Source organism: Bufo bufo, chromosome 4 (genome assembly GCF_905171765.1).
Source record: "Bufo bufo chromosome 4, aBufBuf1.1, whole genome shotgun sequence".
In the NCBI taxonomy this organism is placed as follows: Eukaryota; Metazoa; Chordata; class Amphibia; order Anura; family Bufonidae; genus Bufo; species Bufo bufo.
Genome location: NC_053392.1, coordinates 553536974 through 553558584, shown reverse-complemented (window position 1 = coordinate 553558584; position 21611 = coordinate 553536974). Strand labels below are relative to the sequence as shown.

The following is a 21611-nucleotide window of genomic DNA, read 5'->3' as shown; positions in this document are numbered from 1 at the left end:
TACCATAGACGTCTGTACGTGTTTATTCACACATTGCGGTCATATCTGTCATGAAAATCGTGTCAAAAGTCACAATACAACTTGACTTGTGGATAAACCTAAATGGGGGGGGGGGTCACTTTTAATAACATGGACGCTTCCTGGCATATAGCGGTTTTATCTGACTCGTGTTCTTCGCTGACTATTATTACGGTAGTTGTAGTCGTATGGGGGGATTCATCAGTGACATCAGCGTTCAGATGTAATGGAGAAATAAGCGCTGACTGTGGATATGGACGCCACATGTATCGCGCCCATCCTCCTTTTGCGATACTAATGGAATTTTCTTTGGTGGCAGAAAAAAAAGGAGAGGGGGTATTTTTACGTTTTTACACCGCTGTTCTGGTGCAGCGTGCTGGGTACAGTGTGTTCAAGTAGCTGCAATACACTGCGTGCAGAATTATTAGGCAAATGAGTATTTTGACCACATCATCCTCTTTATGCATGTTGTCTTACTCCAAGCTGTATAGGCTCGAAAGCCTACTACCAATTAAGCATATTAGGTGATGTGCATCTCTGTAATGAGAAGGGGTGTGGTCTAATGACATCAACACCCTATATTAGGTGTGCATAATTATTAGGCAACTTCCTTTCCTTTGGCAAAATGGGTCAAAAGAAGGACTTGACAGGCTCAGAAAAGTCAAAAATAGTGAGATATCTTGCAGAGGGATGCAGCACTCTTAAAATTGCAAAGCTTCTGAAGCGTGATCATCGAACAATCAAGCGTTTCATTCAAAATAGTCAACAGGGTCGCAAGAAGCGTGTGGAAAAACCAAGGCGCAAAATAACTGTCCATGAACTGAGAAAAGTCAAGCGTGCAGCTGCCAAGATGCCACTTGCCACCAGTTTGGCCATATTTCAGAGCTGCAACATCACTGGAGTGCCCAAAAGCACAAGGTGTGCAATACTCAGAGACATGGCCAAGGTAAGAAAGGCTGAAAGACGACCACCACTGAACAAGACACACAAGCTGAAACGTCAAGACTGGGCCAAGAAATATCTCAAGACTGATTTTTCTAAGGTTTTATGGACTGATGAAATGAGAGTGAGTCTTGATGGGCCAGATGGATGGGCCCGTGGCTGGATTGGTAAAGGGCAGAGAGCTCCAGTCCGACTCAGACGCCAGCAAGGTGGAGGTGGAGTACTGGTTTGGGCTGGTATCATCAAAGATGAGCTTGTGGGGCCTTTTCGGGTTGAGGATGGAGTCAAGCTCAACTCCCAGTCCTACTGCCAGTTTCTGGAAGACACCTTCTTCAAGCAGTGGTACAGGAAGAAGTCTGCATCCTTCAAGAAAAACATGATTTTCATGCAGGACAATGCTCCATCACACGCGTCCAAGTACTCCACAGCGTGGCTGGCAAGAAAGGGTATAAAAGAAGAAAATCTAATGACATGGCCTCCTTGTTCACCTGACCTGAACCCCATTGAGAACCTGTGGTCCATCATCAAATGTGAGATTTACAAGGAGGGAAAACAGTACACCTCTCTGAACAGTGTCTGGGAGGCTGTGGTTGCTGCTGCACGCAATGTTGATGGTGAACAGATCAAAACACTGACAGAATCCATGGATGGCAGGCTTTTGATTGTCCTTGCAAAGAAAGGTGGCTATATTGGTCACTGATTTGTTTTTGTTTTGTTTTTGAATGTCAGAAATGTATATTTGTGAATGTTGAGATGTTATATTGGTTTCACTGGTAAAAATAAATAATTGAAATGGGTATATATTTGTTTTTTGTTAAGTTGCCTAATAATTATGCACAGTAATAGTCACCTGCACACACAGATATCCCCCTAAAATAGCTAAAACTAAAAACAAACTAAAAACTACTTCCAAAAATATTCAGCTTTGATATTAATGAGTTTTTTGGGTTCATTGAGAACATGGTTGTTGTTCAATAATAAAATTAATCCTCAAAAATACAACTTGCCTAATAATTCTGCACTCCCTGTATATTCTCCAACACTGCCGGACCATAACGCGATGCTTCCCTCCTATCCGAGTTTTCCATAACACCAAATGTATAAAACGCGTGGGAACACCAAATACTTGGTTTATTTGCTGCTGGCAAATCCCTGTCCGCCCGTCTGACTATGCGGAGAATGTCACTTATGTTGTTGCTGTTTACAGATCTGCTTTTCGTACCCAATTTGTTCTGACATTTTTTGTTCACGCCATAGAAACCGCTTGTTATTTTTTGCATACCACATGCGGTTTTTACGGCAAAACCCAGAATTTCATGTTTCCTGTAAACTTTCATCTAACCTCTGGAGCTGGCATTTTTACCACAACGCAGGTGCAAAAAACACCACAGTGAAATTCGCCATCTCAATTTTGCACAGACTCCACCCAAAAAAATTCCGCAGGCGGTTGTGCGGTGTCCTCTTCCTTTTGTTTGCGGTAAGAGGCAGCTCTGCATGGCCTGCGGTTTAAAACCGCGCTAAGAAGGGACATGTCCCTTCTTGGCGTGGTGTCCGGACAGACGCCCCTGGAAGCTGCAGCTGGTGTCCACTCAGAGTATAGCGCCATTCAATGCGGCTAAACCGGCTAATCAGCATTGAAAGTGAGAAACTGCGGCTTCTGTCGCAGAATACGAGGCGGAATTTGATGCTGTCTTGTGAACATGTCCTAAGGCCTCTTTCACACGACCATTTTTTTTTCCTTTTACGGCCGTTTTTTGCGTTCCATATACAGTCCATGTATGGAACCATTCATTTCAATGGTTCCGCAAAAAAAAAAATGGAATGCACCCCGTATGCATTCTGTTTCCGTTTTTCCTTTCCATTGAAATATAGAACATGTCCTATTACGAACACATACGGAAATGCATCAATATGTCTTCCGTATCCGTTCCGTTTTTGCGGAACCATCTATTAAAAATTTTATGCCCAGCCCATTTTTTTCTATGTAATTACTGTATACTGTATATGCCATACGGAAAAACGGAACGGAAAAACGGGACGGAAATGGAAGCAAAAAACGGAACAACGGATCCGTGAAAAAGGGACAGCAAAACACTGAAAAAGCCATACGGTCCTGTGCAGGAGGCCTAAGGCTGGTTTCAGACATTTTCATTAGTTTTTTTAATGTTTATCTTTTGCATTCAGAAGTTAGGCTACTTTCACATTTGTGTTTTTTGCGGATCCGTCATGGATCTGCAAAAACGCTTCCGTTACAATAACACAACCGCATACATACATGAACGGATCCGGTTGTATTATGTCTTCTATAGCCATGACAAATCCATCTTGACCACCATTGAAAGTTAATGGGGGACGGATCTGTTTTCTATTGTCAGAGAAACAGGATGCATTCTGGCGCACTCCGTTTCATTCAGTTCAGTTTTGTCACCATTGACAATGAATAGTAGGGGTGCACCGAAATTCCGGCAGCCGAAAATATCGGCCGAAAATGTACCTAATCCACTTCGGCCGATATTGTTACATATCGGCCGAAAATATGGGGTGTAGGATTTGTCACCCACCATCTGCGGGCGGGCGGTTTACTGCAACTTTTTTTTTACCTTACAATCGTGACGCTCCAGTAACAACTCTGCAGGCAGAGCGGAGGGCGGCGTAACGTCACTTACTCACGTGACGCGCCTGCTCCTCCTCCTTCATTCATAAAGTGGGCGGAGCAGGTGCGTCACGTGAGTAAGTGACGTTACGCCGCCCTCCGCTCTGCCTGCAGAGTTCTTACTGGAGCGTCACGATTGTAAGGTAAAATAAAGATGCAGTGAGTGATGCTGTGAGCAGCAGGGCCGGGGCTGTTATGGGTAGGGGGATCGGTCTATGGCACTGCTATGGGGAGGGGGGATCTGTGCACTGCTATGGGGAGGGGGGATCTGTGCACTGTTATGGGGAAAGGGATCTGTGCACTGTTATGCACATAACAGTGCACATATCCCCCCCCTCCATAACAGCGCCACCCACAGATCCCCCTCTCCATAACAGCGCCACCCACAGATCCCCCTCTCCATAACAGAGCCACCCACAGATCCCCCTCTCCATAACAGAGCCACCCACAGATCCCCCTCTCCATAACAGCGCCACCCACAGATCCCCCTCTCCATAACAGCGCCACCCACAGATCCCCCTCTCCATAACAGAGCCACCCACAGATCCCCCTCTCCATAACAGCGCCACCCACAGATCCCCCTCTCCATAACAGCGCCACCCACAGATCCCCCTCTCCATAACAGCGCCACCCACAGATCCCCCTCTCCATAACAGAGCCACCCACAGATCCCCCTCTCCATAACAGCGCCACCCACAGATCCCTCTCTCCATAACAGCGCCACCCACAGATCCCCCTCTCCATAACAGAGCCACCCACAGATCCCCCTCTCCATAACAGAGCCACCCACAGATCCCCCTCTCCATAACAGCGCCAATCATTAAAAAAAAAGTATTTTAAAAGTATTTGGGCAAAAAGGCAGTTTCGGTTTTCGGTCAAGGGCATCCTGAATTTTCGGTTTCGGTTTCGGACCAGAATTTTCATTTCGGTGCACCCCTAATGAATAGGGACAAAACTGAAGCGTTTTCTTCCGGTATTGAGATCCTATGACGGATCTCAATAGCGGAATTGAAAACGCTAATGTGTAAGTAGCCTTACTTTTAGGTCTGTGTTAAAAAAAAATGCACTGTAAATTTTAAGTTATTTTGCTTGGATTTTTGGGTTAACAGCATTTTTTATATAAACCGCAGCATTTGCTAGGTGTTTTTTCCCTTAGGCCCCCTTCACACGAATGATACGGATTGTATCAGGGTGCGTTCAGTGATACTGGCACCATTTCGCAAGCAAGTTGAGTCAGTTTTGTTCGCATTTGCGTTTAGTGTTTCAGGTTTTTTTCCGCGCAGGTGCAATCAGTTTGGATGCGTTTTTTCATGCGCGTGAAAAAAACAAGGTTTAGGGTACTTTCACACTAGCGTTTTTGTTTTCCGGCATAGAGTTCCGTCCTAGGGGCTCAATACTGGAAAAAAACTGATCCGTTTTATCCTAATGCATTCTGAATGGAGAGCAATCTGTTCAGGATGCATCAGTTCAGTCCCTCTTATGTTTTTTGGCCGGAGAAAATAACGCAGCATGCTGAAGTTTTCTCTCCGGCCAAAAATCCTGAACACTTGCCGGAATGCCGGATCCGACATCAATTTCCATTGAAATGTATTCGATCCGGCATTAAGTGTTCCGGCAAAACGGATCTGGTTTTGCGGTCTACGCATGCGCAGACCTTTAAAAGTGCAAAAAATAAATAAATACCGGATCCGTTTTTTCCGGATGACACCTCTGCCGCAAGTGTGAAAGTGCCCTTACAAACAACATCTAGCAACCATCAGTGGAAAACACATTGCATCCGGATACAATGCCTTTTTCACTGAAGTCCTGGGACCAGGGCTGCGTGAAAAACGCAGAATATAGAACGTGCTGCGATTCTTACGCAATGGAGAACTGATGTGTAAAAACGGTCATGTGCACCGACCCATTGAAATGAATGGGTCAGGATTCAGTGCCGGTGCTATGCGTTCACGTCACGCATCGCACCCGCACAGAAAACTCGCTCATGTGTAAGGGGCCTTAGGCTTTTCTACAGGACTTAAAAACACCACGAAAATGTATATAAAAATGACACTAAATAAAAAATGTCGCTAAAAACTCACCAGAAAATGCGACTGTGTGATGGAGCCCTTCTGAAGGTTTTGATTGACATATTGTCAGTTGTCACAACATTGTATACAACGTATATTACACAGAAATGGCAAGAAAGGGCGAAAACCTCCACTACGGAGAAATAAAGGGGCTGCCCCGTACTTGAGACTCCCCTCTGTTAGCAAAGCCCAGATATACTTCCCTTTGGAATCAGTGACAAATTTCTAGATTGGGGTTCCCGAATTAAAGAGAGGGCAGCCGTGCATGTGCGGCCGCCCCTTCATTCAACCGCTAAGGGATTTCGGAAAATAGTTGGGCGCTGTCCAATAGTAGTGAATGGAGAGGATATTGCGCATGCGCAGTGCACTGCCTTTTACCTCGAGGCCCTGTTCTCGATTTCGGAGTAGGTCCTAGAGGTGGCACCCTCACCTATCTAACATCTAGCGATATGTCACAGAGGTTGAGGCGGGAAACCCCTTTGAATATACGTCCACGTGGTAGTTTATACAGCGCAGATTTTCCCACGTTCGGATTGGATATATCTATTCTTGCTGGACTTTTAGTGCAGAAACTGCCACGTGCGGATCAACCCCATTAAATGCGGATTACATGTGGCTCTGCGCCACATAAGATCGTGAATCCGGGGAAGAACCCAGCATGTCAGCCTCAATTCTTCTGCATGGGATTTTGCACTAGATTTTTCTGTGTGAACATAGCCATAGGATGATGCTGCGACTTGTTCTCCAGACTATATGAGGGGAAAATCTACCTGCATGAATGGGACAAAAGATCTGAGCCCAATGTCTAATGACATACTTGCCCCAATTTTTTTGTCAAGGACGCCATGATACGCGAGGCCCAGAGTCTTCTGCCTCTGATTTTATATGGCAGCCAATTGGACCCTGTACACCTGCTGAAGGAAGGTAGTGTGGTGGCATAACCCACTGTCACCAGGCCACCTTTACCGTCATATCGAGCCACTTGTAGTTTATGTGCCTCTGAAATGATCAAACTAATCTCTATCCTTCTTGTGTAATTAAACCGTAGTAATTAAATCAGTCTTTCCCCCTCGGGGCCGGGCTCCCAAAAATACATCAATAATTAAAGTGCTCTGATTAGTACAACAGGGAATGTATTTGCATCATATACAGGGCAGAGACGGGATTTCTGTATCTACGGTATATGTGACTGAGTGGGAGACATCGGGGCAGATTTATTACTACTCCATATTACTGACAACCCCCAGCACCTACAGATGATGGTTCTTTTATGTGTCGGTGTTTCCCTGTGATTTCTGGAAGCTTTCGTTTTCCGATCTGTGTCGGTGAATACATTACACGCTACACTTAAAGGGGTTTTCCGGTTTACTTCAACATCCTTTTAAATAATAATTTAGGAAAGTCGCTATAATTTTGTCATGTATTTCTTTTACCTTTTTTTGCTCCTATCCCCCGTTCTGGGCTGTGGTGACATGACCATGTCCATGCAGCTGTTTCCTGTGATGTCATGTCCATGGGTGGGGCAGCGATAGGGGAGTGTCTATGTAAATAGCTGGGTGGGAGGAGCTATAAATGAGCCGGGCGTTGTTAGGGGCGGTGCATCATGGGTTTGGTTGGATACAGCAAGAGGAAGTGCTACGTACAGGGTGGAAACCAGAGGGATTGGTTTAAAATGGTGTAAACAGGTCAGGAGAGTCCAAACTAGGCCGTGTGACCGATGTATAGTGACATCACTGGCCTCAGCACCCACTGACCACCACAGCCATTTGGAGCAGCTGATCTTTAGGAGTGCCGGACGTCGGACACTCTCTAGTCTGATATCCCGAGGATAGGCCAGCAATATCAGATTCCTAGAGAACTCCTTTAATATTTTCATCTAAAGCTCCCATGTTTAGGTGTGCCCGCATTGCTGAGAAAAATAAAGTTTTAATATATGCAAATGAGCCTCTAGGAGCAACGGGGGCGTTGTCATTACACCTACGGGGTTCTACATTTTGACTGACAGGGCCAGGTGTGATTAAATTTTTACTGTTCGGCCCTGTCAATCAAGATGGAGAGGGTGTGGCAGTTGCAGAGAGAGCAGAGCCTCTAGGTGTAATGGCAACGCCCCCATTGCTCCTAGAGGACCATTAGCATATATGAAAACTTCATTTTTCTCAGCAATGCGGACACATAGGAACATGGGACCAACACAGATGCCTTCAGCTGCCAAGCGCACATGTAACAGGTCATCCAGTGTCATCGGTACAAATCTGCTGACAGATGCCCTTTAAACATATTATAGATAAGGTACCAGTTGTGACCCGGTCCATCTCAGCAGCCTGTAGAAGTAGTGACAAGTAAAATGTCGCTGTTGTCCATGAGAGATCAGAAGGAGAATTGTGGCCAGCATTTGTGAGGAGAAATCTGGGCTTTATCATGGATTGTTTGAGGGATTTAACGCTTTCTGAATTTAAAGCAGCTTCCAGTATAAGCCGTTCAGTGCTGCTCGGCTGCGGCCATACTGTTTAGGCTTAAAGCAATGGGCGTAAATCCTGAGTTCCAAAAACTGGTCCTGTATCTGCACCTGCACTGCTGTGGATTGGGCAATCACTTCTTTGTGCCTGCTCCTAACCCTGCTCATTTCTGTAATATTTCCATCAATCTTCTAGATTAATTCATTTTTGCCTGTATGGAGACACTCCGTATGGCACCAGATTATGGAGATATTCTCCTGTAGAACATCTCTGGTGTCTGGTGGAGTATTGCCTAAATTTATTTGCTGGCATATTTGTATGGAATCAGGAAAATAAGTCTTTTATGCTTCCTTGTGCCTCAGAGTTCCAGTTTGAGCCCATACGCCTCTTTAGTTGCCATTTTACGTTCCTCTGAAAGTTAGAGGGTGTGTGGAGCCGTGATCCGGCCGGGTGAAGATAGCTGTCCCTTGCTCGTCTATGCTGACAATTCCTTGCATGCTAAGATACTTGAAACGTTATCCAGAACTGTATAGGTCAAGCCGCGCTTTGCTAATCCACCTTCTCCAAAGTCATCGAGGCCTCGGGCCCGAAGCCTTGAAGGCACGTGTCAAATAGGTGGTGGTGGGGTTAACCGATTTTAATTTTATAAAGTGATCTGCTCTGTAGGAAATATTTTCTCATGCCAGTGGAAATTTATATGACAGAGGTCCTGGTAGAGAGACAGATCACAAGCAGATAATATACAGTACCGACCAAAAGTTTGGACACACCTTCCCATTCAAAGAGTTTTCTTTATTTTCATGACTATGAAAATTGTAGATTCACACTGAAGGCATCAAAACTATGAATTAACACATGTGCAATTATATACATAACAAACAAGTGTGAAACAACTGAAAATATGTCATATTCTAGGTTCTTCAAAGTAGCCACCTTTTGCTTTGATTACTGCTTTGCACACTCTTAGCATTCTCTTGATGAGCTTCAAGAGGTAGTCCCCTGAAATGGTTTTCACTTCACAGGTGTGCCCTGTCAGGTTTAATAAGTGGGATTTCTTGCCTTATAAATGGGGTTGGGACCATCAGTTGCATTGAGGAGAAGTCAGGTGGATACACAGCTGATAGTCCTACTGAATAGACTGTTAGAATTGGTATTATGGCAAGAAAAAAGTAGCTAAGTAAAGAAAAACGAGTGGCCATCATTACTTTAAGAAATGAAGGTCAGTCAGTCAGCCGAAAAATTGGGAAAACTTTGAAAGTAAGGGCTATTTGACCATAAAGGAGAGTGATGGGGTGCTGCGCCAGATGACCTGGCCTCCACAGTCACCGGACCTGAACCCAATCGAGATGGTTTGGGGTGAGCTGGACCGCAGAGTGAAGGCAAAAGGGCCAACAAGTGCTAAGCATCTCTGGGAACTCCTTCAAGACTGTTGGAAGACCATTTCAGGGGACTACCTCTTGAAGCTCATCAAGAGAATGCCAAGAGTGTGCAAAGCAGTAATCAAAGCAAAAGGTGGCTACTTTGAAGAACCTAGAATATTACATATTTTCAGTTGTTTCACACTTGTTTGTTATGTATATAATTCCACATGTGTTAATTCATAGTTTTGATGCCTTTATAGTCATGAAAATAAAGAAAACTCTTTAAATGAGAAGGTGTGTCCAAACTTTTGGTCTGTACTGTATATAATGTATACACATTAACAGGATGGGCGCCCCAGCACTGGACCACTCCCAACATGGCAGCCCCTTGATTCTGCTGCTTGGTAGGGTTTCCGGTTGTACGATCTCCAACCATTACATGATGAAGGCCTATCCTAAGGATAGTCTATCAGTGTGTATGCGGCAAAGACCCTATTTTTGGAAACTTGTGCTGACAGTATTGTAATAATCTGGGATCATTACTTTATTATTGGCTACATGTAGTGTAATATGCAAAAGGCATCTCTTCTGCAGTCCACACGATGAGACGGTCCAGTACCAGAATCAGTTTTAGGACTCATGCACACGACCGTTCTGTTTTTTGCGGTCTGCAAACCGCGGATCCGCAAAAAACGGAAGCCGTCCATTTGCCTTCCGCAATTTGCAGAACGGAACGGGCAGCCCATTGTAGAAATGCCTATTCTTGTCCGCAAAACGGACAAGAATTGGACATGTTCTATTTTTCTTCCGGGGCCCATACTGTAATAGGATTTGCCATCTAGTGAAATGTGGCGCGAATATGGTCTATAAAACTGACCTCTACTAGACAACAGCCCATCTGGTGCAGAACACGACTGTTCACTGGCCAAAATCGCGGGGTACCTGACAGAAAAGTGTATGTAATGTTAAATACTTGTGTTAAAAATGTAAGTTGTATTAAAAGTTGTTTTTTTGTAAACTGCCTGATGAAGGAGCGAGCCTCTGTACTCTGAAAGCTGGCAAACAGAAGTCTTTTTGGTTAGTCAATAAAGGTATCACTGCTATAATACTGTTGTCTTTTTCTCCAGGCTTTTAATATTAATGACCTATCTTCAGGATAGGTCATCAATATCAGATCAGTGGGGGTTCTACACCCGGCACCGCCGCCGATCAGCTGTATGAAGAGAAGGCACGCGCCGTGCGCATGTGCCGTCTCCTGTCTCTCTTCCTGCTCGCCACTGCTATATCTACAGTGAGCAGGAAGAGAGACAGGACACGGCATGTGTGCACGGCGCGCGCCTTCTCTTCATACAGCTGATCGGCGGGGATCATCAATATTAAAAGCCTGGAAAACCCCTTTAACATAAAAGTGTTAAAACAGACTGTTCACTGGCATAACTAATTCTGGCTACAAAGGTATTTTAGGGAATAAAATGTATTTTTCCTTCCTTGCATTTCCTAGAAATTCTCACTTAGAGGTATCGGGTGGGAGCTCTGCACCTGACTCATTTATGTAGAATACCGCTGCGCGTTAAACCGGAAATTTACTCCATTCCCAGTTTATTTAAAGGCTATGTACACCTGTGGAGACAATTTTTGTTTATGATTGCATGTTACCCATTTTTGGCTAAAAATCTTTTTTTCAAATTGGCCTTTATTAAAAATATTGAGCTGTTCTGTCACAAAGGGTTAACTGTTTGTCTAGCTGTGTGACTGGTACTTTCACTTTCACTTTGTGCCGGTCATCTAATAACCCTCATCTTTAAACTACTGAGAGGTCATAAACACTTATTTAAGCCACATTCTTACCAGTAACATAAGAACTGAGCTATCATGAGTGTTTATAATGTCAGAGAGCAGAGATAAGGAGTCCGTCTTCTCCCAAAATGATGGAAAAGACAGAAAATCCAAGGGGTGCTACTAGAGCATGTCAGCTCTGTATAGAAAAAGGATGCCATATTTTTAATAAAGACCAATTTAAAAAATTACTTTTAGCTTAAAGAGGACCTTTCACCAGAAGAAAGTATCTAAACTAACTATACAGACGTGTAGAGCGGCGCCCAGGGATCCCCCTGCACTTACTGTTATCCCCGGGCGCCGCTCCGTTCTCCGGTTATAGCCTCCGGTATATTCGTAGTTAGGCTCCACCCAGGGGAACCTGCCGCAGTCTCCTTCTCCTATGCTGTAGCGCTGGCCAATCGCAGCGCTCAGCTCATAGCCTGGCATGACATAGCCTGGCATGACCTGTCCTATTTTTTTCACGGACAACGGTTCACGGACCCATTCAAGTCAATGGGTCCGTGAAAAATCACGGACGCACACAAGATTGTCGTCCGTGTCCGTGATCCGTGTCCGTTTTTTCCTATCATTTCAAAGGCAAACTTGACTTAGATTTTCTTTTTCATTTTTCATGTCCGTGGATCCTCCAAAAAACAATTTACAGAACACTGATCCCAAGCCCGAACTTCTGTGAAGAAGTTCGGGTTTGGGTACCAAACATGCCGATTTTTCTCACGCGCGTGCAAAACGCATTACAATGTTTTGCACTCGTGCGGAAAAATTGCGCATGTACCCGCAACGCACCCACACCTTTTCCCGCAAAGCCCGTGTGAAAGAGGCCTTAATGTTCATTTCTGGAATTAAAGGGGTTTTCCGAGACTTTACTACTGATGACTTATCCTCTGGATAGGTCACCAGTATTTGATCAGTTGGGGTCCAACACCCGGGACCCCCCGCTGATCAGCTATTTGAGAAGACATCGGCACTCACAGTAGCACCGCAGACCACTCTCAGCTCAAGCACAGCACAGTGCGTTGTATAGCGGCGGAGCTTGGTATTGCATTTCGGCCCTATTTACTTCAATGACGTGACATCCAATGGCCTAGGCTAAGCTCCAAGAAGGCTGCAACATGACTGCAGCTGGTCAGTGGGGTTCCTGGGTGTTGGACCCCCACCAATCAGATACTGATGACCTATAGAGAGTATAAGTCTCGGAAAAACCCCTTTAAACAACAAAGGTTCCCATTCACAGACTCCAAGCAGAGATCCTAAAAACCATGAGAAATAGCTACATAAAGGGTCAGATTTACTAATTGTGTTAGATAGACATAGAAACTGAGCCAGGCAGTCTGAAGATATGCCAAATCTATTGAAGTGGCTGATGCTGGATGATACATTTGGAATATTTTTAGGGTCTTCTGTCTAAGTTTATCCCACTTGTTGGCTGATTTAATGTGCAACTAAATTTTGGCACTTGGCACATCTTAAAAGTATTTTCCACTCAGTGGGGCCTGGCAAGGGAAGAATAGTTACCTGCTCTCCGGCGCTCGGTTCCGGCTCCGAGGGTGCACCGCTGTCTTCACTGCGCTTCGGTTCCCGTATATAAACTCCCGGCACAGACGATGAGCAGCACTGTAGCCAATGACTTGCTGCCGAGGTGAAATATCCCTGGACAGCACTTCACTGCGATCATGTGCAGCTTGGGGGATACAACACCGTTGTGACCAGTCATTGGCTGCAGAGGTGCAGGTGACACCCGTCCGTTCCAGGAGTTTACATGCGAGGACCAAATCAAGTGAAGACATGACTTGAACCATGGGGGCGGAATTGAGCATTGGGGAGAAGGTAAGTGTGCTTCTTTTAATAGGTCCCGCTTGTAGGGGGGTAGTTTAAAGAACACTTTGAAGTTAGAAAACCCCTTTAAGCCACACCCTGTACCGTTAAGCCCTCCTTCCCATCAGACAGTCCACAAAAAGTCTCTAAAACACAGAAAAAATGTGGTGTATGCCACTTTTTGGGTGCAAATTAAGCCAGGGTTCTCCAGCATTTATATTAGTAAGACGACCCCCCTCCACCCAAAGTGCATACCCTCAGAATAACAATAATTAGGCCTTATTGACTAACCCCAGAAAATCCCTTTACGAGGCAACACCACCCCTGTTGCACTAGTGGTGCTGACTTCCGCATGAGTTCTCAGCTTTCACTTATAAGTTCATGTGACTGTCCTCGGCGGACTGCGGAGGGTCACTTACTTTCTTCAGGGATCATATTCCAAGCGCCGTAATCTATTAGAACAGGTGCAAAGGTGGTAATGCCTGTTATCACCCCCGGAGGCCTGCTCTGTGACGATGAAGGTCAAGCATTCAAACAGGAAAAAAATTAAAGCGTATTCTCATTCACTAGTGCATGGCTGATATGTGCCATATATCATGGGCGTTATAATAGATGTAGATTATAATGATGTCTGTAATGTGTTCTCTCTGCAGCAGATGGACAGCAGACGACTAAGCAGCCCCTTAGGGTCACCGGTGCAGGCGGAGGTCATCTTCCCACGACTGGTAAGTCAACGCTTTCTTCAGCAGACAATATCATAGTTATTGAATAGATCATAAGATATGTTTGCCATGTACATGCTCTTAAAGGGGTTGTTCTGGATTAGAAAAGATGGCTGCTTTCTTGAAAAAAGTGCACCACCTCTGTCCATGTGTTGTGTCTTGTATCGCAGCTCGTCTCTATTGGACTCAATGGGGCAGAGCTGCAATACCACACACAATCTAAGGACAAGGGTAAGGCTGTTTTTGAAAAATTCAGCCATGTTTTTCTAATGTTGTTCTAGTGACGTTATGACAACTGCTTACGTAGTATAGTGCCACCTGGTGTTTAATGTGTACCCAACTGAGCTGAGTGCTGGTATTCACCCTCAATGCTTTGTTCATTGCAGAACAGCCAATAGTAGATAGAATAGAAATTGCTTTCTGCCACGCTTGTCAAGGAAGGAACAGAGCCCCTGCAGTAGCATGGTGGTATAGCTGCGAAGACTCCAGGACAGATATGACGGGACAATATTGTCATCTGCCAGAGGGGGAAGGAGAATGATTCTGTCCAGAGACCAGCCGCGAGAAAGATTTACCATCCATCAGAAATTGCTTTCTTCCCTGCTTGTCAGGGAAGGAGCAGAACATCTCAGTAGCATGGCAGTATAGCTGAGAAGACTTTAGGGCAAATAAGAAAGGACTATATTGTCATCTGCCAGAGGGGGAAGGAGATTAATTCTGTCCAGAGACTACCCGCGAGAAAGATTTACCACCCATTAAAAATTGCTTTCTTCCCTGCTTGTCAGGGAAGGAGCAGAGCATCTGCAGTAGCTCAGCAGTATAGTTAAGAAGGCTCCAGAGCAAGTAAGAAGGGACTATATTGTTATCTGCCGGAGGGAGAAGAAGACTGATTCTGTTGAGAGACCACCCGTAAGAAAGATTTACCATCCATCAGAAATTGCTTTCTTCCCTGCTTGCCAGGGAAGGAGCAGAGCATCTGCAGTAGCATGGCGATATAGCTGAGAAGACTTCAGGGCAAATAAGAAAGGACTATATTGTCATCCGCCAGAGGGGGAAGGAGATTGATTCTGTCCAGAGATTACCCGTGAGAAAGATTTACCACCCATCAAAAATGTCTTTCTTTCCTGCTTGTCAGGGAAGGAGCAGAGCATCTGCAGTAGCTCGGCAGTATAGTTAGGAAGGCTCCAGAGCAAGTAAAAAGGGACTATATTGTCATCTGCCAGAGGGAGAAGAAGACTGATTCTGTTGAGAGACCACCCGTGAGAAAGATTTACCATCCATCAGAAATTGCTTTCTTCCCTGCTTGTCAGGGAAGGAGCAGAGCATCTGCAGTAGCACAGCGGTATAGCTGAGAACACTCCAGGGCTGGTATAAAGGGACTATATTGTCAGCTGCCAGAGGGAGAAGGAGGCAGATTTTGTCCAGATCCCTCCCCCAGTAGCACCATGGGGGACACATTACACTAGAAACACTTAAAATGACCTTAACATCATTTTAGAAATTTTGTTATGAAAATAATTCATGGAATTTCTCAAAAATGGTTTCTCAAAAATGCTGCTGCAGTTACATGAAGCTCACAACAAAAATTTTTATATGACGACAATCTGAAGATCAGACTGAATATAGACTAACAACTTAAAAAAAACTAAAAACGTATGTATCACATAAATGGCAGAATTTAATGTGAACAGAGCCTTACGCTGTATAGACAGCACAGGTCCAGGATGGTAAATCTGTCTCGTGTGCAGGAATGACTCACTCAGACTTGTCATTGGACTGAATGCTAAGTAAATTCTGAGCGTGCAAAGATCAGAAGAATATATAATGCAGCATGAATGATGTTTGTGGGGAGACAAATTACACTCTGCAAATCATCTGCATTCACTTTAAAAACATGTTCTGGTTCATTATACGGAAAAAAAATAAGAAACTTTGGTGTTTCCCGTGGCAGCTAAGGAGAACTTAGGGTTTGTTTCATATACTGCAAAAAGTCTACGGTAGAAAAAATACCGCTATATGGGTTAAAAAGGCACAAGTTCATCAAGTTCAATGTTGTGCCATTCCTTTATTATTTGCACTAGAAGTTGTGAATGAATTGCTATTAGCCTTCAGTAAGGGTACAGAGGGGAGGTAACCAGTTGGGGGGGGGTGTACCTGCAAAGTCTGAAAATGGCAGCACTGATTGGATAGAGTGAGTCTGTCATCAGTATCTGATCGGTGTGTGTTGGACATCTGAGACCCTCGCCGATCGGCTGTTAGAGAAGGCACCGGTGCTTCTGCCAGCACCGCTGACTTCTCGCAGCTTTCCAAGCACAGCGCTGTACATTATATAGTGGCTATGCTTGGTATTGCACTCAGCCCCATTCACTTGAATGGGGCAGAGCTGCTCCTGGGCCACGTGATCAATGAACGTCTCGTCACTGGCCTAGGAAAAGCAGAGAGAAGGCTGAGGAGTTCCGGTGCCTTCTTAAACAGCTGATCGGCAGAGGTCCCAGTTGTCGGACCCCCTGAGGATAAAAATATCGGAAAACCCCTTTAATTAAAAATATCCTCCCGTCTTGTCTATACAACTCATATGCAGACTAGTGTGTCTGCATGGTTTCTAAACATCCCCGAGTGGTCCTATCCGGCAGTCATACATCCATCTGTCCCCTTTTTCTTGCTAACTTATGTTCATCAGGATAGCAAGAAGCATGGAACAGAGGGAAGGAAGTATGACTGCAGGATCAGACTACACAGTGGGTTGGTAGTCCGTAACCATGGAAACACTTAATAATGCATAGGAGCTGTAAACACAGAATGGTCCATATGTAAAACAAGACCATGTGCAAAGTTCCTTTATTATTTTTCTATGCATTGAAGCAAAAAAAATGAGAGATTTTTGCGATGATCTCAGTGAAAATTGCAGATTGTGGCAATCATTGCTGCGCGTAAATGCTCAGGATTATAGGATCCATTGAACTATAGAATGATTCAGCGCGCTTCAAATATTTCCTGTAAGGATCACCATCATCACCACAACAATTACATATTTCTGCCATGCGGATTAGTTTCCATCCTAGTGAGTACTCCGGATTTCAGGATTTAGGCTCATGCACATGGCCGTAAGCGTTCTGCCGCCTGCAAATCGTGGATCCGCAAAACACGGATATTGGCCAAGTGCATGCCGCTCTTTTTTTTTTTTTTACTCCTGCAGAAATGTCCTACTTTTGTCTGCGAAACAGACAAGAATGGGAAATATTCCGTTTTTTTTGCGGGGCCGCAGAACGGACTTATGGATGTGCTGTCCACATCTTTTGTGGCCCCTGTGAGGAATATGGAAATTATGATTTAATGTCAGCCATGATTTTGATTTGATTCAACTTTATTGTCAGTAAACAGGTATAAATACAGGGTAACAAAATGCAGCCATCTGCTGTCAGATAGCAGAGAACTCAGCAGGGGGTCCTGGAAAGCAGGCCACTTGCGTACATTTCACACCTTCACCCAGCCAGCCAGGAACCCAGCTAATTTAACAGGAAAAACCTCTCTGTTGGTGGTCTCAACCATTGCCCAGATCAATCAGATCCCTCAGACATCATGGAACCGGCGATTCATAAGGAATTATGAATCGCCCGTCCATCACAGGCATAAGTCAGTTATATATCTGCGACCCTGGGGCCACGACAGACATGCCCTTGGTCATTGGTTGGTAGTAGGGTGCCAGGAAGGGGAGATACACAGATCTCCCCACAGGTCGTTGGGCTGCCAGGACCAGCACGGAGGGGGGAACCCTCCCAGAGTCAGGGAGGGGAGGGGCCGACTACAGTTGAAAATGAGGCAAGCAGTGTCCCGCGTCTTTCCCTGGAGGGGGGTCACGTCGTGAAACGTGCCCCTATGTGACTACAGCCAAGCCTTACAGCAACACCTTATTCATCAACACCCAAAGGACTACTGGTAACTGACCCTTTTCTGTTTAACCCTGTTTGTACCACATCATCTGTATTTGCAACCTAAGACCACTGTATATATTCTCTGTGTGTATAGTGTTTATCTAGTGCGCCCTAAAGGCAATTAAATATATATGCTGTTCTGGTGTCTCGATCCACGAAATCCCACATCCGTGTTTCGGCATAGTTAAACGCTACTGCGGGTTGGTTTCTCACCCTATATAATCCTGTTAGCGGATTGGGCTTATATCAAACGAGAAACTGGTGGCAGTCTACCCGGGCTGAGAAAGCGATGTTTCACTGGGGCAGTGAAAATGCTTTCTCAGCTTGTGCCCTTTCTGTGCCCGCGTGGACAGGAGGCGTCTGTGTAAACTGTACCAAGCGGACCTTACGTACTCCCAGGACGGCGTAACATCATGTCTCGGTAACCAGTGACTATACCGTATCTCGTGAGCTCAACGTGGTTGGCGTCAGGGGAGTCGGGAGGTGCGGTATTCGTCACATATTACAGCCCCATTGATATGAACGGGTCTGCATCCAACCTGCAAAAATCACGGATCGGACTAAAACTATGGCCGTGTGCATGAGCCCTTTTGTTGGATTTGGGGCTGAATATAAACCCAGTGAAGCAAGCTCCGAGTTCACCACCTCACCTTTTAGAGACCGACTGCCCAAACTGCAACCCAAAACCCACTTATTTATCGCAAAGTGCCAACACGGCAATTTAACCTAAATTTAACCTGAATACTGATATTTTAGTTTAGCAAAAACAACTCATACATTAACATGGGCAGCCCTGGCATGCAAACCTCATTAGCCCACAAACATAACATGGCTGCACAGCGATTTGGGCCGCGACAATGTCCTATGTATTATACTGCCCTGTTTATGGATTCCATATACAGGGCAGTATAATACATAGCTCATCACCTCCTTACAACATCCATATATACATCATCCTTATACAAGGCAGTATATTACATAGCTCATCATCTACTTACATAATCTACTTACATAATCTATATAAATATATAAGTATAATACATAGCTCATCATCTACTTAAAGGGTTTCTACCACCTCATTTTGACCTAATTAGCTCTCAGACACTAGCGATCTGCTAGTATCTGATCTACCTAACAATGCTATTCTCAGACCTGTGTGTGGATCCGTTTCACTAAAAAACAAACTTTTATTAATATGCTAATGAGCCTCTAGGTGCTATGGGGGCGTCTTTTCAGCACCTAGAGGCTCCGTCTACTCACACTGTATGCCGCCCCACTCGTCCGTTAAGCCCGCCCATCTCCTCTTGAATGCCATCCTCCATCTGAGCCAGCGGACGAATTCTCGCGCCTGCGCCGTGCGCGTCTGTATTCGGCGCAGGCGCAGTGAATGTCTGACCGCTGCCTGCACAGACATCTCGGTCATCGGCGCAGGCGCAGTGGAGATGTCTGTGCAGGGAGTGGTCAGACATTCACTGCGCCTGCGTGGCCTCTCTGGCATATGTGCCATATAGGTTCACCACCCCTGCTCTAGGGTCAGTGTAACCTAGCCCAATATCAGCATATCCTTACAGTAATGCATTCCATAAAACATATAGACAAGCAGCAGCTTTCTTCCATTTATGTGCTCTGTGACACAGTGAGAGGTTTTGTCTGGGAAAACAGGTATTTTCCTCCCAGCATGTGCTGCTGGGCTGATTTGCAGCCAGGTGAGGTCAAATACCGGACCGGATTTTAAGTGCCGGTCCGGGTTTTGGCAGCACCTGGTTGTCCTTAAATAGGCAGCTGTGCTCAGAAGCGATGTCTCTGTGTTGGGATCTCGGAGCCTTGTTACCTGTTTGGCGTGAAAACAGGTTGGTGCTGCTATCAGCAAGGACTCTTTGAGGCAGAATTGCTGCATGGTGTGAATTACCACCAACACCACAAGGTGACTTTATGACTGCTTGTTTTGTCACCTGCCTAAAGTGTGAATAAAACACTGAACTGTTTGATCCAAAGAACCTGTTGTTGCCTCCATACTGCGTCCGCTAATCCTGTCTACCAGAGCGAGTCCCCACAGCTCTTAAAAAGATGAAAAACCTCAGGATGAAGTCCTGTCTTGGAACATCTACATAGATAATTATACCTGTCGTACACTTGTAATTATAAGCGGAAGGTGCTCTGGTTATTCCGGAACGGCCCTTATAATCATTTTATGCTTAGTGCGGTGCAGTAGACGGGTTGTGCTCTGCCTATGCTGTATTTACTAGGATTCCTCCTAGGCTACACTGTGAGGATTCAAGACCTGATTGTTGCCGCTGCACATTGTGGTTTATTAGGGTATGAATTACCGCCTGTTCACATGACGTGTGGCTATCCTTTTCAAATGTCGTTTGATTTCTTTGAGGTCTCATACACATGACCGTATCCATTTTTGCTGTCCACAAATCTGTGATCCGCAAGACACGGATACCAGCTGTGTGCATCTGCATTTTCCCCTTCTACAGGTCCTGCACTATGTTACAAATGCCTATTCTTTTCCGCAGAATGGACAAGAATAGGACATGTTCTATTCTTTTTTTTGTAAGGCCGCGGAACTGATATATGGATGCAGGCAGCACACGGTCCCATTGACATAAATAGGTCCGCACCTGATCCACAAAAAATGCGGATCGGATGGGGACCGAAAAGACGGTTAGATGCATGGGGCCTTTAATGGATCCATATGTTTTCAGTGCCTCATGGTTAATTAGGCTCTGTTCACACCTGTGTTGCATATTTCATCACATCCGATGGGGGAAAAAATTGCCCATTAGGCCACCTGCACACGTTGCGGAATACGGGCATTTTTTCTGCGAGAATTTCCGTGCAGAAAAACCGCTGTGTATTACAGTACCAGTAAAGTGTATAAGGTTACACAAATCTCATGTACAGTTTGCAGATTTTTTCGGAAATGGACCTGCTGTGTGGAATGGATTTCCCAATCCGCAGCATGTCAATTGCAGTAAGTTTGCGGTTTTACCTGCGGATTTCACCCTTTCCCAATGAAGGGTGAGATCTGCAGCGAAACCACATCAAATCCGCACTAAAAACCGCTGTTAAAGATTGTGGATGTGGTGCAGAAATGCACATAAATCCGCTTGGAATTTGTTCACCCGCACTCGTGTGCCTTACTAGTGAAGTGATGGATGCCAAGACAGAACCCAAAAAACCTAAGGCAGCATGGTTCATTGGGCACCATTAGTGGATCCATAAGAGCTTGCATTCCTGTGATAGAGCAGGAAGATGGCATTCACAGCGCACACGTAAACCCAGCCTTCCTCTCCGTTTTGACAAGTTTCCATCAGGGTCATTTTTTTTCTCATAAGGACAGACAATGTCTCATTTTGAACAACGGGATCTCCATGGATTTTTTTGTACAATTCAAGTCTATGAGAACAGGATGCTACAGGACAGGCGGACATGTTTTTTAACGGGATTACAAAAAAGTGACATTTTAAAGTGGATGAAAAGACGTGTGGTGAACCTAGAATCAATCCATTACCTCCCCAACCTGTGGCTATTGCAAAACTACAACTCCCAACATGCCCTGACATCCACATGCCATGATTAGAGTTATCTCAATAACCACAGGTTGCAGACCACTGCATTACAACATGATTTCGGTAAATATGAGGATTTCAATCAGTGCATTTCCTCCAATGATACAACTTATGCTGTTTCGCATTATCCTCTTTAGAATAGGGGATTCATTCAGGGGCGGACGGGGAACTTAAAGTGGCCCTGGAAAAAATACTAAAAGTGGCCCCGTTTTGTAGTTGGGTCCAAATT

The 21611-nt window shown here is 45.1% G+C and overlaps 1 protein-coding gene across 1 annotated transcript in view; it reads left to right on the top strand.

Annotated features, from left to right (window-relative positions):
* Window positions 1-21611, top strand: part of LGALSL (galectin like) — a 42990-nt gene that overhangs the window by 1212 nt on the left and 20167 nt on the right. Inside the window, exon 2 of the mRNA XM_040430117.1 lies at window positions 13804-13875. Coding sequence (XP_040286051.1) covers window positions 13804-13875 — 72 coding nt within the window. The remainder of the gene's footprint in view (window positions 1-13803; window positions 13876-21611) is intronic.